This window comes from Gadus chalcogrammus, chromosome 20 (genome assembly GCF_026213295.1).
Source record: "Gadus chalcogrammus isolate NIFS_2021 chromosome 20, NIFS_Gcha_1.0, whole genome shotgun sequence".
Taxonomy (NCBI): Eukaryota; Metazoa; Chordata; class Actinopteri; order Gadiformes; family Gadidae; genus Gadus; species Gadus chalcogrammus.
In genome coordinates, this window is record NC_079431.1 from 8,070,515 (window position 1) to 8,083,330 (window position 12,816).

At 49.3% G+C, this 12,816-nt stretch overlaps 1 protein-coding gene across 1 annotated transcript in view; it reads left to right on the top strand.

The window, feature by feature from the left end:
* Positions 1-12,816, top strand: part of lrp1bb (low density lipoprotein receptor-related protein 1Bb) — a 228,399-nt gene that overhangs the window by 123,267 nt on the left and 92,316 nt on the right. The window contains exons 20-25 of the mRNA XM_056579905.1: positions 22-192; positions 2,456-2,638; positions 5,076-5,276; positions 7,728-7,973; positions 10,366-10,563; positions 11,752-11,956. Coding sequence (XP_056435880.1) covers positions 22-192; positions 2,456-2,638; positions 5,076-5,276; positions 7,728-7,973; positions 10,366-10,563; positions 11,752-11,956 — 1,204 coding nt within the window. The remainder of the gene's footprint in view (positions 1-21; positions 193-2,455; positions 2,639-5,075; positions 5,277-7,727; positions 7,974-10,365; positions 10,564-11,751; positions 11,957-12,816) is intronic.

Sequence of the window (12,816 nt, forward strand, 5' to 3'; positions counted from 1 at the left end):
TGTGTGTGCGTGTGTGTGCAGAGGACGACTGCGGGGACGGGAGCGACGAGAAGGGGTGCGTCCACTCCTGCTCCAACAACCAGTTCCGCTGCTCCAGCGGCCGCTGCATCCCAGACCACTGGGCCTGCGACGGGGACAACGACTGCGGGGACTTCAGCGACGAGAACACCACCTGCGGAGGCTCGTCAGCCAGTAAGAGAGACTGTTTTACCGGCGAGGACCGAGGGGGTGGGTTCGACACAAACAGCTTAGTTTTACACACCCGACTTCAAAGGGCAGGGATGTTTAGTTCTTCCCTGTCTCCGGGAGAATTCGATGTGCTAGTTTCCGTTACCCTTTTTTGCGTGCGTGTTCTTGAGAGTGTTTTTTGTCAAGGACCTCACGTAACTGGGATAAGCCTTTGAGTCGCGTACAGCCGCACGTGACCCTCACCGTCTGTAGTGGAAGCGAGACGACGCGTCGTCGTATCCCCCTGGTGTACGGTATAGAAGCCTATGGACAGCTGTTGGGGGGTTTAATCTTGCATGACCAGACATCTATTGTTTACATTCAAACTGGCAGAAGGCTCTTTGCAATCGAGCCTGTGCCGCTTCTGACAGAAGTCTGGCTGGATGTTATGTCATGGGGGCTGTTGATATTAGTTTTAGCAGTTGCCTTGTTTTTCTCACAAAATGAGACATCAGACTTAAAATCTGTCTTGCATGAACTGAACGCAGAATTACACTGGGAATACATTCCGATGCATTTGCGACTGATTACCCGGGCCTCATTTGAATAGGCATATGGCTTCAATTGGAGTCTTTCGCTGTAGCGGTAATCTATATGTGACCTAACTGATTTTTCAATTTTGATAATATGCACATCATCATCAACATGGGGAACTCAGTACAAATCAAGTTGATTAGTGATGGATACCCACGGATGCAGATGGATTTAAAGAGTGGAATCCGAAATGTGTTCAACGTCTGCGGTTCTCCTGGTGTATTGCATAATAAACACAAACCTAGCCGCAGCAACATTACACAATGGCTGTTGTTTGCAGAGGAGCCCCGCAAGGCGGCCGCGGGTACCGTGTTCATAGCATAGAGTGTGTCTGCGATCTGTCTCACACTGGTTGGCCACTGCAGGATACCTGAACTCCTGAACAATTAATTAGCCTGTGGTCAGAAGGGATCAGACTCACGCGTGACCCATCCTATCTTGACCGTGTTCCCAAAAATAGAAAAAGAAACACGCCATCGCCTACAAAACACCTCTGAAAGCACCGGCCCACAGACATCCTCACAGCTCAGTAGCTTGTCACCAGGATGTGGACACTATTCATCAAATCGTTTCCTGATGTGAACCGCAGCCTTATCTAGCCCCACCATGTCTGCCCCCCCCCATGGGAGAAGGAACATCTCTTCGCCCCTCAGACCGCCGGCGGGGAAACTCAAGCTCTGCCGTTCAAGTATAAAGCACTAGATGCGTAGAGCAGAGATGCGAACACATCATGTCTGGCAGTAGCAAAGTGGATGACTGCAGTGGGTGTGGAGTCGGGTCCAATCAGGCCAGCGGTCAATCACAGCGCTGTCTTTAAAAAACAAAAAGCACGCATCACACTGCTGGGATCCTCCCGTGACATCACGGTACACTGCAATGCTTGTTTGGGTCAATGGTGAATTCATCACTTTGTCATGGTAATGTGTACAGGCCTCTACATGGAAGGCCTTTCACCATTACATTTCATTCCCTGAATAGATTTGCGATGATCACAATGTAGAATTTTTTGTTTCTTTATTTAGAAGAAAATGACCTGAAATGACACAGACCTTGTTTTTTGCCAAAGCAACTCACTTCACGATGAAGCCAGATATTACTAATATCTGGATATTAGGTACCTGCAACACAGTACAGAGTGAAGAAAAGACACATTTTTTGTATCGAATGAACTCTGTAATTAAATCTAGAGGATGGGGAAAATAACATAATCAAGTAAAAATTCAGATTATATTACTTTTACTTTGTTTATTCACTTATCATTCCATCCAAGATCAGTTATTTCACGCCAACAGTAAAATGCACAATCATGCATAAACAGAACCTTGTTCTCCCCCTTCAAGTAGCATTACATTCACAAACGTTACATTCCTCGACTATCATTTGGTGTAGCCAGAAACAAGAGGGTAGGGTAGTCCGGTGATCAGTGTCATCCTCCAAGCCAAACGGTTCGGTCTTCGAACCCCAAAGTCCACAATTTAGTCATCTGAGAAACCGATCAGAACCCAATTGACATCAGACCAAGCATATCTTCCCCTGCTTTTCTTGTACTCAAGTCACTTTAGATAAAAAGATTGAAGGTATTTGACTAAATGAGTGAAACGGTGACTAGTCTGATGCGGCGGTGCTGTAGCAAAGCCAGCGTCTGCGGTTTCTCTCGGTCACGTGGCGTTTCTTTCACCGTGTCTCGCTGCAGTCTTCCCGCCCGCCATCGAGTGCAGCGGCGAGGAGTTCCACTGCGTGGTGGACGGCACGTGCATTCCCGAGCGCTGGAGGTGCGACGCCGACAAGGACTGCGACGACGGCACCGACGAGAGCGGCTGCGAGGGAACCAAGAGGATGTGCGACCCCAAGGCCAAGTTCACCTGCAAAGACACCGGTAATCCGTCTCCGTCCGCGGCCCTCGGATTCAGATTCAGCTCAGATTCACTCCTCAGACCGTCTTAACACAACTGAAACACTGTTTTTTCACACTAGCCTCTGATGGTATTGGGTATTAATAGCGAGATAGCGCTTTGCTTGAGTTTTGAGGGGTAGGTTTTTTTTGATGTCGACGCAAATAGTAAAAAGTGAATTCTTTGCCAAGCCTCAAGTCAATTATGTAGTCCCAAGGTATTTAAAGAAAAATATGTTTTTTATTTCCGTTATCATGAGCTTAAGTACCAGCTTTATCGCTATTTATCAGGATTTTTTTTTGTATTTCATCCACGAAATGGATGAAATATATTTATTCCATGCTTCCATTTTTATGCACCTGAAATAACTGAGCCAAAAGTGGGATATTTGCTCATAAATCATTTAAGGAGGAGTTGTCCACACTGCATCGAGCAGGGACCCAAATAAATATAAAAAGTTAACAGCACTTGAGTAGAAAATCTCTCTCTGGACATGTTGGCCCATTTTAATGTTGGATCACATATCAAACTTTAAAAGCATTGAGCTTTTCCTTCTATCTGTTATTTTTTCTCAAGGTCACTGCCAAAGTTGAAAAACGTTATTCAAAAACATATTTTTCTCATTTTATGGAAACACGTAGATAAGAGGATATCTCCTTTCCTTATTTGTTTTGCACATCTAGGTTACGGTGTTGCATTAATAACGGCTTTCATTGGGAAGTTGAGGGAAATCAAGGGCACATTTCCTCATGAATCATATCTATATATAAACATCTCTATAAATGTACACAAAAGTTATTCAAAGTGTTGTATCTACGGTAACGCCTAATTAATTCCCCTTCATGAGTTTACCTGTAACAGGAAGTCATACTGTGTGCTCAATGAGAAAATGTGAGGTGAAAAGTAAATGTAGAGAAATTAACCACATGAATAATTGACAACATTCTTACTTACTAAGACTTTTAGTCACTTGCACTAAGCTCCATTAATATTAATTCGACATTAATATTATGTCAAATCGAAATAACTAATGCCATCTGATGTTTTCACACACCCTCTTCTGTAGTTAATTCAACCTATTCAAAGGACCGAAAGTACCACGTGCCCGCGCGCGCACACACACACACACACACACACACACATACGCGCACGCGTGTGAACTTCTGCGCGGTATCCCTCCCATACCTTCACAAGTCGCTAAATTCTCCCGCCGCCGCCGCTCGTATGATCCGGTACCAAGCGTAAAGCTGGGGGCTGCCCCTGCTCCAGCAGCCGGCTTTGATGGAGACGAGTGGTAATTGGAGATGTGCGGCGCTGCGAGCCTCACCTGGCAGAATGCATTTACCGTGATAGGGGCTGGCGTACGTCCACCGCTACCCTCCTCCACCGCCCTCCTCCTCCTCCTCCACCCCTTCACAGCCCCGCCTCGCTCGGCACTGTACTGTAAAGGGAATTTCAGATGGGCTCTAACCCCACCGTCTGTGTTTGTGTGTGTGTGTGTGTGTGTGTGTGTGTGTGTGTGTGTGTGTGTGTGTGTGTGTGTCTGTCTGTCTGTGTGTGTACGTACCGGTGTCGAGTGTTGATCGAAGCTCTCCAGGAAAATAATTTGGCACATTCGACTTCATGTTTATTCAGCGAGAGAAAATAGCTCCGCATCCGACTGAAGATTATTTCAAATATGCAATTACTTCATAAAGTGTACGAGTGTACGCCTTGAGCCCATCAAAGAAGACAACCTTTTTCCTACAGAGCTATGATCGCATTTTAGTGTTGATACCAATTGTGCGTGTCTGTGTGTCTGTGCCACATGTCTCAAATGCAAAAGTTTTGCAGACGTTCAGATACGGAGAGAGCTTTGTTACAGGCCCTCAACCGGAGCGATGTGCAGACAGCTTCGGAACAGAAGTCACTCATGTACATGCTCAATGGCCTGGCAAACCAGCCTCATTCGCTGAACCTTTTAGGCCAATGTGGTGAACGAGCAGGTTTCAATAAGGAATGAATGGCTGGATGTTTTGTCGTGGATCCGTAGGCCAAACAGGGCTGTCGAGGGAGCCCGTTCTCCATTCCGTTTCTTGCTAATGAATTGTGCATCAGGGCTCTTCGTTCATCCGCAATCGACTGAACATATTACGAAAACATCAAGGGGTTTTCTTCTCCTTCGGAAAGTTTCAACTCAGCAACCAGTTGTGTTGCCAAGTCCTAAACACTGCGCTGTTGTTCATTCAGAGCACCCACCCTAAAAGCTAAAGCGCCCTGGCAGACACCAACAACATTAGCATCGCATGTAAAAGGTTGAGGCTTTCGCGGTTTTTTTACACACTGGAACGAGGTGTTCCATGTGTTCCAAGCAAACCCTCTTTCATGCGAATCAATACGGTCACGCTTGATATCCCCCCCCCCCCCCCCTGAACATCGCAGGGAAGTGCATCACCAAGAGCTGGGTTTGCGACGGCGATATCGACTGCGAAGACCGCTCGGACGAGGAGTCCTGCGAGACGTCCGTCTGTAAGCCGCCCAAGTACCCGTGCGCCAACGACACCTCGGCTTGCCTCACGCCCGACAAGATCTGCAACGGCAAGGTGGACTGCGCCGACCGCTCCGACGAAGGGCCCATCTGCGGTAAGGAAGCGCGCCTTCGCTAGAAAGTGTATGTGTGTGTGTGTGTGTGTGTGTGTGTGGGGGGGGGGGGGGCGGGGGGGTGTTGTGGTGTGTGTTTTTTGTTGGTTTCAGGATTGAAGTTCACGCAGAGTGAAGATTGAGTGAATGTGTGTTTTTGATTTAGGCAGCAGCATGGCACATCCGAAGGGAAACCGGGGCAGACAAGTACTGACATCTTTATTGAACCGTCAGGTTTTCAGGATTCATAAATTATTGATGCTGCTAGAAGAATAGTACGACAAATATGTATTTGTGGTTGCAATGTTAAGCTTGCCTACAAAGACTTCAGGATGCCCAAAAAAACATAATTTTGTTTGAGTGGAAATCCATCTGACAAGGTCAAGTTCCCATTGCCTTCAAAGGATTATGGCAATCACTGTATCCTTTGTCAAAATTAATTGCTTGAAGGGCTAACATTGTGTTTATAGTGCACTGTTAGCCCTTCAAGTGCTTTTGAAGGGCTAACATTGTGTTTATAGTGCACGACGTTAGCCCTTCAAAAACCCTTCAAGTGCTTTTGAAGGACTAACAGTGTGCTTATAGTGCATTGGGGCATGTGGTTGCAAGTAATAAACAAACAAAAAAATAACAAACAAACAAACACTAAATATCCCTCAACCATGTAATTCAACCATTTATTCCCGCGTCCATCACACCGTGCATCCTCAAGCTGTTCCCACTCTACCGTTGGCCGCCATCGTTTACCTGTGCTCTCTCGTCGTCTTTTCCAGCCTCTCCCCCCAGGTTGATTCAGCTAGGCACCACAGCCCAATTGTGCCAACTTTAATATTCATTTTTCATGCCCCCATAATAAACACAGGCAGAGGGAGAGAGAAAGAGAGAGAATCCTGCAGAGCCTACCATAGCTCAGGGCCTCAAGACGATGCTGTGTTGATCTAGAGACCAAAGCAAGGGGGGGGGGGGGACGGGGACGAAACCACTATGCCTGCCCTTTTTCCTTTCTCGATTTCATTTTGTGTTTTCATTTTTCGTTTCCAGCGGCACACTTGTGTGCTCGTTCTAAACGTGTTTGTCCGGGCATCCTTTAGACGGATTGGGGATGCGATCTGGTGAGAGCGGCCTCATGGGGGGGTCTAATCTCTTTGATTGAGCAATGTGGACACAGAAGGTTCATTTCCACTGGAGTGTCACTGGAAATGAGTCCTCTGAAGGCCGGTCCCTGTAGGATATCCTCGGCCTGGATAGTGGAGGGAATTCAGGGGGGGGAGACAGAGAGGGACGGCCAGAGAGAGTGGAGATTCTATTTGCTCTTTGTTCAGTAAGTGGGATGGGGGGACCTTGAGGGCCGATTGATTTGCCTCACCTCCAGGGGGATTAATTCTTCCTTGACAAACAACGGGGGGAACCGATAGTGATCCAGCCTGCCCAGATAGACTTTTGTTTCGGGCCCCCCCCCCCCGCTGAGTGTTGGCCCCTCAGCAAAGCGGGGGTCGTGGGAGAGACCCCGTCCACGATCGCTCCTTAACCAATGCCCCGTTTTTCATCTCAACCTGGCAGCTGCTAACCTCCAAACCAGTCGGCTTTTCTAGAAAACACAGCCCACCAAGTCAACCCGCTTGCTGTGTATTCCATTGTTTTTATCCCTCTACGATTCCCTGTCTCTGATCTGTTTTGCGTCTTAGAGGAAGAGCACAGGATACTGTCTTCTTGAGCAGCTTTCTTGTTTGTTTGTTGAGGCCGTTACTACAATAAAAGCCAATCCCGCCATGTCTCTCCGCGGTCATGCAGCTGAGCTTTGCAGTGGAACCCATTCATTATGTAATGGCTTTCCCTATAGCGTCAGATAAACAATAGCTCCACCACCGATCCCTCCTCGCCCCCCGCTGCACTAACTGGCCTGAGGCTCAGAGTCGATGCTTGTTTTGTTCTCTGGACATTTGGCTTAAAAATGATTGAATAACTTTAATAATACAATAAATATACTAAAACTTAAAAATGAATGCACATGGCATCAATAGATAATATGCTGTTCAAAATGTACAGCGCATAAAGAATTCCACATTGACACTGTCCAATTATTATCAGAAGAAGGGTGTACTGTATGTATTTCCTACTGATCCATCCCATTAACATTTAATGCTGCTGGCCCAGTGGCATTCAATTGGCCAGTGTGTCTGACAGACACTGTCCCCAAGACAATCTTTAATGGCCCCCACTCAAAGTTGTGACTATCAGCGTAAGAACATAAAACCAATTACCGTTACTTGACTGCTTAATAATTTATTTAAACAAGTACAAACACTTAACGCTAACGTTCTTAAGTACTGACCCGATTGGTCCGATGAGTTGAAAATGTTCAAATGTTCCTCATCATCACCATCATCATGACCATCCTCGTCCTCCTTTGACCCCCCTAACGCCCCTCCCGCCTCCCCTCCCGGGCCCCTGCAGACAGGTGCCTGGTGGCGCGCGGCGGCTGCAGCCACCAGTGCACCGTGGCCCCGGGGAAGGGCGTGGTGTGCTCCTGTCCCCCGGGCCTCCACCTGGACGCCGGCAACAAGACCTGCGAGGCGGTGGACTACTGCAGCCGCCACCTGCGCTGCAGCCAGGTGTGTGAGCAGTACAAGACCACCGTCAAGTGCTCCTGTCGCCCCGGCTGGAGACTGGACCCGGACGGAGACACCTGTCACAGCACGGGTAGGTTGGGGGTCAGAGGTCAGCAGAGGGGGGGACGGGGGGACGCATGACCTGTCTGTGTGTGTGCGTGTGTTTATGTTGTGTAAGCTGTCAGTTTGTGCTTACTGCTGTGTGTGTGTGTGTGTGTGTGTTTGGGGGGGGGGGGGTTTGTGTGGGTGTGTGTGGGTGTATGTTACGTATACCGTGTGTTTATCTTGACTTCTGTGTGTGTGTATGAGGTAACCTTGGGTTATATGTGTGCATTTGTTGCTATGCATTATGTATGTGTGCATATGACTTTACTGTGTGTGTTTGTGTGTGTTTAGGTTATACATGCTGAGTGTATGTGTGTGAGCGAGAGTGACAGAGAGACAGAGAGTCAAAGAGACAAAGTGAGTGGGTTTGTCTCTAGAAATGTCGGTGTACAGTATGTGAGTGCATGCATTCCTTTTAATGAGGACCCCCTCGCATATTTGGCCCCTGGCTTTGTTGCCAGTTACTTTCCCTGCCTTGTTAGTGTCTTGTTCGGTGCAATATCTATAGAGGCAATATTGCCTTCTATAGATCTACCTCCATACAAAAGCCATCCAGGCGTTTCTGGTGTCCTTGAACCATGACACCATATTATGATGATTCACTGCACACATATGAACTGATAGCACCTTTAATAACATTCAGATATTCTATATGTAAAGGATGTATGTTAGCAGGACATGGTTTAGCATAGTTACATTTTATGTTTAACAGTTAATATTACAATCTGTAGAGCTTCGTTTTAGTTTTTAGTTTTCACCTCTTGACATTTTAATAAATTCTACAAAATCTATTTGGCCGTCTAAAAAAATATTGTAACTTGGAATTTTGCATATTGATATTCGAGGTGAAACATTTCAAGAGAAACCTTCAAAAATCAACTTGCAAACTCACTTTTTTCTCAAAGGGAAATCGTACAGTGGCAAAAGCAAAGAGCTGAGGATGAATCGTGTGAATGCAATCTTGCAGGTCGCTGCTGAGGGTTTTGCTGAGGAGCCAGAGAGGGAGAGAGATGGACCGGTGAATGGTAGAAGATGGGGATGCACTCGGCTGTCGTTTTGAAACAGTGTCAGCGTAAAACATGTCAAGGCGTCCGCGCGATAAGCACCCTTCCTCTCTGATCTGCGCTGATGCAGACCTGATGCTGACCCGATGGGGTCGTCGCGCTAGTCGGGGCCGGCGCGGAGCTAAAGTGCGGCAGCTCTCTCGCTCGTCTCTTTTGTCTTCTCCAATCTGCCCTCCCCGAGCGCCGTTCACACACACGCAACGCGCGTTTGACTGAAATTGTTAATGTTTTATTGAATCAAACCGCCACACAAACAACATGAGCACGCTCACCGCGGGCTGCTTCTGATTGGAGTTATTAAATGAGCGTCTCGCTGAGGCGGCGTGGCGGAGAGGCACGTGCGCGCTCCTTGGCTCTGAGAGAAGATGGGCACGTGCTCGCGGTTGGCTTGTCAGGTTCAGATTTATGGAGCCCCTTTTGATTACTCGCTCCTCTGTTTCGCTCCAAGATTGATGGTGGTCGCGGCTCTAATCTTACATTAAAGAAGGAATAGGATATGCAATTTTCCATTGGAAGCGGGCACCGGCAGGATTGTACGGAGCGCCGACATAAATCAAATTTCGCACACAAACACAAACATCCTCATTTAATCTTGACAAAGGTGTTATTGGATTCCCTGTGAAGTTGCGGGCGCTCGTCTGGGTTTCGAATTTGCATTGCAGATCGCGGGTCTAGCTAAATAAATAATCACAGGGGCTGGGGCGGGGGAAAGGGGAAACATCGGGGGCGGCCAGAGATGCTCCGTGCTCCATTTGCCGTCTACTTAAGGGCTTGTCTGGTCGCCGGGTCTTGGGGCCTACGGGGCCCCACTCTCCCGGGCTAGGGGACCTCTTTAATTGCACGTGGATTCTGTTCCGAGAGCCTCATAAATAAGTCTTGAGGAGGAACAAACAGTTCTGAAGATGGTGTGTCAGGGTCTGAGTGTGTGTAGTTTTGTGCAGGAGAGCATGCCCACTTGTGTTCATGTGCACTGCACTGCGCTGCGCTGCGCTGTGTGTGTGTGTGTCTGTGTGTGTGTGTGTGTGTGTGTGTGTGTGTGTGTGTGTGTGTGTGTGTGTGTGTGTGTGTGTGTGTGTGTGTGTGTGTGTGTGTGTGTGTGTGTGTGTGTGTGTGTGCGGCATGTATTCATTCGCAGCCGTGGGCATGCACATTGTCTTCCTCTTGTTCTGCCAGGTACCACCGCAGATCCTGTGGCACTTTTTTAGCCCAAATCTTGTTGTGTTTTCATTTGTTTTATTTTCTGTGTCTCTTCCCCCGCCCCCATCGTCGCCGCTTCCTCCTCCTCCTCCTCCTCTTCCTCCTCCTCCGGACCAGATCCCTTCGAGGCATTCATCATTTTCTCCATCCGCCACGAGATAAGAAGGATAGACCTGCACAAGCGGGACTACAGCCTGCTGGTGCCGGGCCTGAGGAACACCATCGCCCTGGACTTCCACTTTAATCACAGCCTGCTGTACTGGACCGATGTGGTGGAGGATAAGATCTACAGGGGCAGGCTCTCCGAGACCGGCGGTACGGCGCTCACACTGGCACGCGCACACATAGGCACACACAACCATAACTACACGCACACACACGCAAGCATACACATGCACGCACGCACGCACGCAAACATGCTGGCACACAAACCAAAGCAGACATGTGCACATTCGTGAACGCCGGGCACGCACACGGCCACGTTCTGAGACGGTGGTACACACGCAGGACTATGCCCAATCACAGAGCGTATAACTGCACTGTTGCAGCCACGTGCACGCCCCGCCGGCAGGAGAACGGAACCCTCCCTGGTGGAGTATCAACCCGCGACGCTCACACCTCCTCTCCTGCTGTGATAAAACAGATCTGAGGTTCTTTTTATACCACAAAGTCTTTACACGCGCTCTGCGTCGACGCGCCGGGAAACTGATACCATCTCCTCTCTCTCTGTCTCTCTCTCTCTCTCTCTCTCTCTCTCTCTCTCTCTCTCTCTCTCCCCCGCACTCCCCAATTGCACCCCGTTGAGGATTCACATCTCCCGAACGGGGACCCATCCAAAACGCCGAGGGACCAGCGTGAGAAACAGAGAGAGGGAGAGCGGGAGAGGGAGAGTGAGAGAGAGAGTAAAAAAAACGGTCCTTAGTGGTTGCAGTATCTCAAGAAAGTGATGAAGTGGAGGTGTTCCCGGCAGTGCGGCGTGGTTAAAGCCGCCCGTGTAGTCGTCGGCGTCGTCGTCTGAGGAGGCTGAGCGAGGGCCTTTCATTCTTCTCCCTCTGCGGAGGCTCAGCACGAGTGCACTCTCTCTCTCTACGCCTGCTTCCTTCTTCCTCGCCATTTGTGTGAATTGCTCAAAAGCCCCGGCGTCACCGGATAATTGTAAACAGCTGGATTATAGGCAAGTCTGGGGAGAAAAGGCGTATTTTTTATGTCTAATAAAACGCTGCGGAAAGCAATCTCCTTCCTCAGTGCCTTTCTTGATAGTCTTCTCGGGATTGTGTTTATTTGTGTTTGAACCTCTTAGAATATGCAGTTTTTACCCACTCGGGGAAATCACAGCAATGTACGGCGGTAGCGTGTCAATTCCGCGACACCACACACCAAAGTCACGCTCCGTCCTCGCGCCTCTCCAGGATATGACTGACAGGCGTCGTCGTCGTTGTCGCCGTCGTTGTTGTTCCTTGTCGATGTTGACGCCGACACCGTTTGTCGCCACGGTAATTCCAGGGGTGTCTGGCATCGAGGTGGTGGTGCAGCACGGCCTGGCCACGCCCGAGGGCCTGGCGGTGGACTGGATCGCGGGGAAGCTGTACTGGATCGACAGCAACCTGGACCAGATCGAGGTGGCCATGCTGGACGGGGAGATGCGCGCCACGCTGATCGCCGGCGGCATGGAGCACCCGCGCGCCATCGCCCTGGACCCGGGTCAAGGGTAGGCCTCCTCGCTGCCTCCCAGGTCCCCGCACTTCACTCCCGCTGCTGCCAAATATATCTATCTCGCACCCCCCCCCGCGCCCCGCTGCTCACAGGGAATGGGATCTTATCGATTGGAGCCGTCATGGATCAGAGATCATAGCAATGAAAACAGATAAAAAAGGGGGCGGGGTGCGACACTGGGAGTGGAGGGGGGGGGGCAAAAATTACAACCGGCCTTTCGTATCCCTCCACTTCCTGCATGCCGCGTTGATGTATGAAGATGTCTGCCGGTGTTAGGCTCCATTAAAGCCACAGATAGGGGATACATCAATAACAGCCCCGTGGACACGGCTCCACCAATGACAAGTGATGTACTTCAGCGCGGCCCATTCAATCACTCGCCTTCAGCCCCCCTCCCCACCCCCTCACCCCCCCCCCCCCCCCCCCCCCACGCCTGATCTGGTATGTATGCGCCGTTCCTTCTATCCACATCAGGGCCGAGTCCAAATTAAGTTTTGTGCCTTTTTGTTCCCGCTGTACCCTGCGTGCCGTTCCGTTCCCTCGGCAGATATATTCCGCCAGAGAATACATGTTTGTTGATTCTGCAGGAGAGAGACACAAGCGCGAGGGAGGGACTGTTTGTCGTGGGACTGCCTGTGGATTTAAAATGGCAGGCGGCGGCGGCACCCTCAGACAGCGGGAGTGTTAGCTTTCGCCAGAAGCCGCTTCACATTAGCGATTCACAGAAAGTGTTAATGCGTACTTTGTTCTTAGGATTTATTTTTTTTCGGCGTGCCGGCTGTCAATGTTTTATAGATGTAAAGCGTCGGCTGATATATGCTCGAACAACATGGGTTGCTGGCAAAGAAACAAACA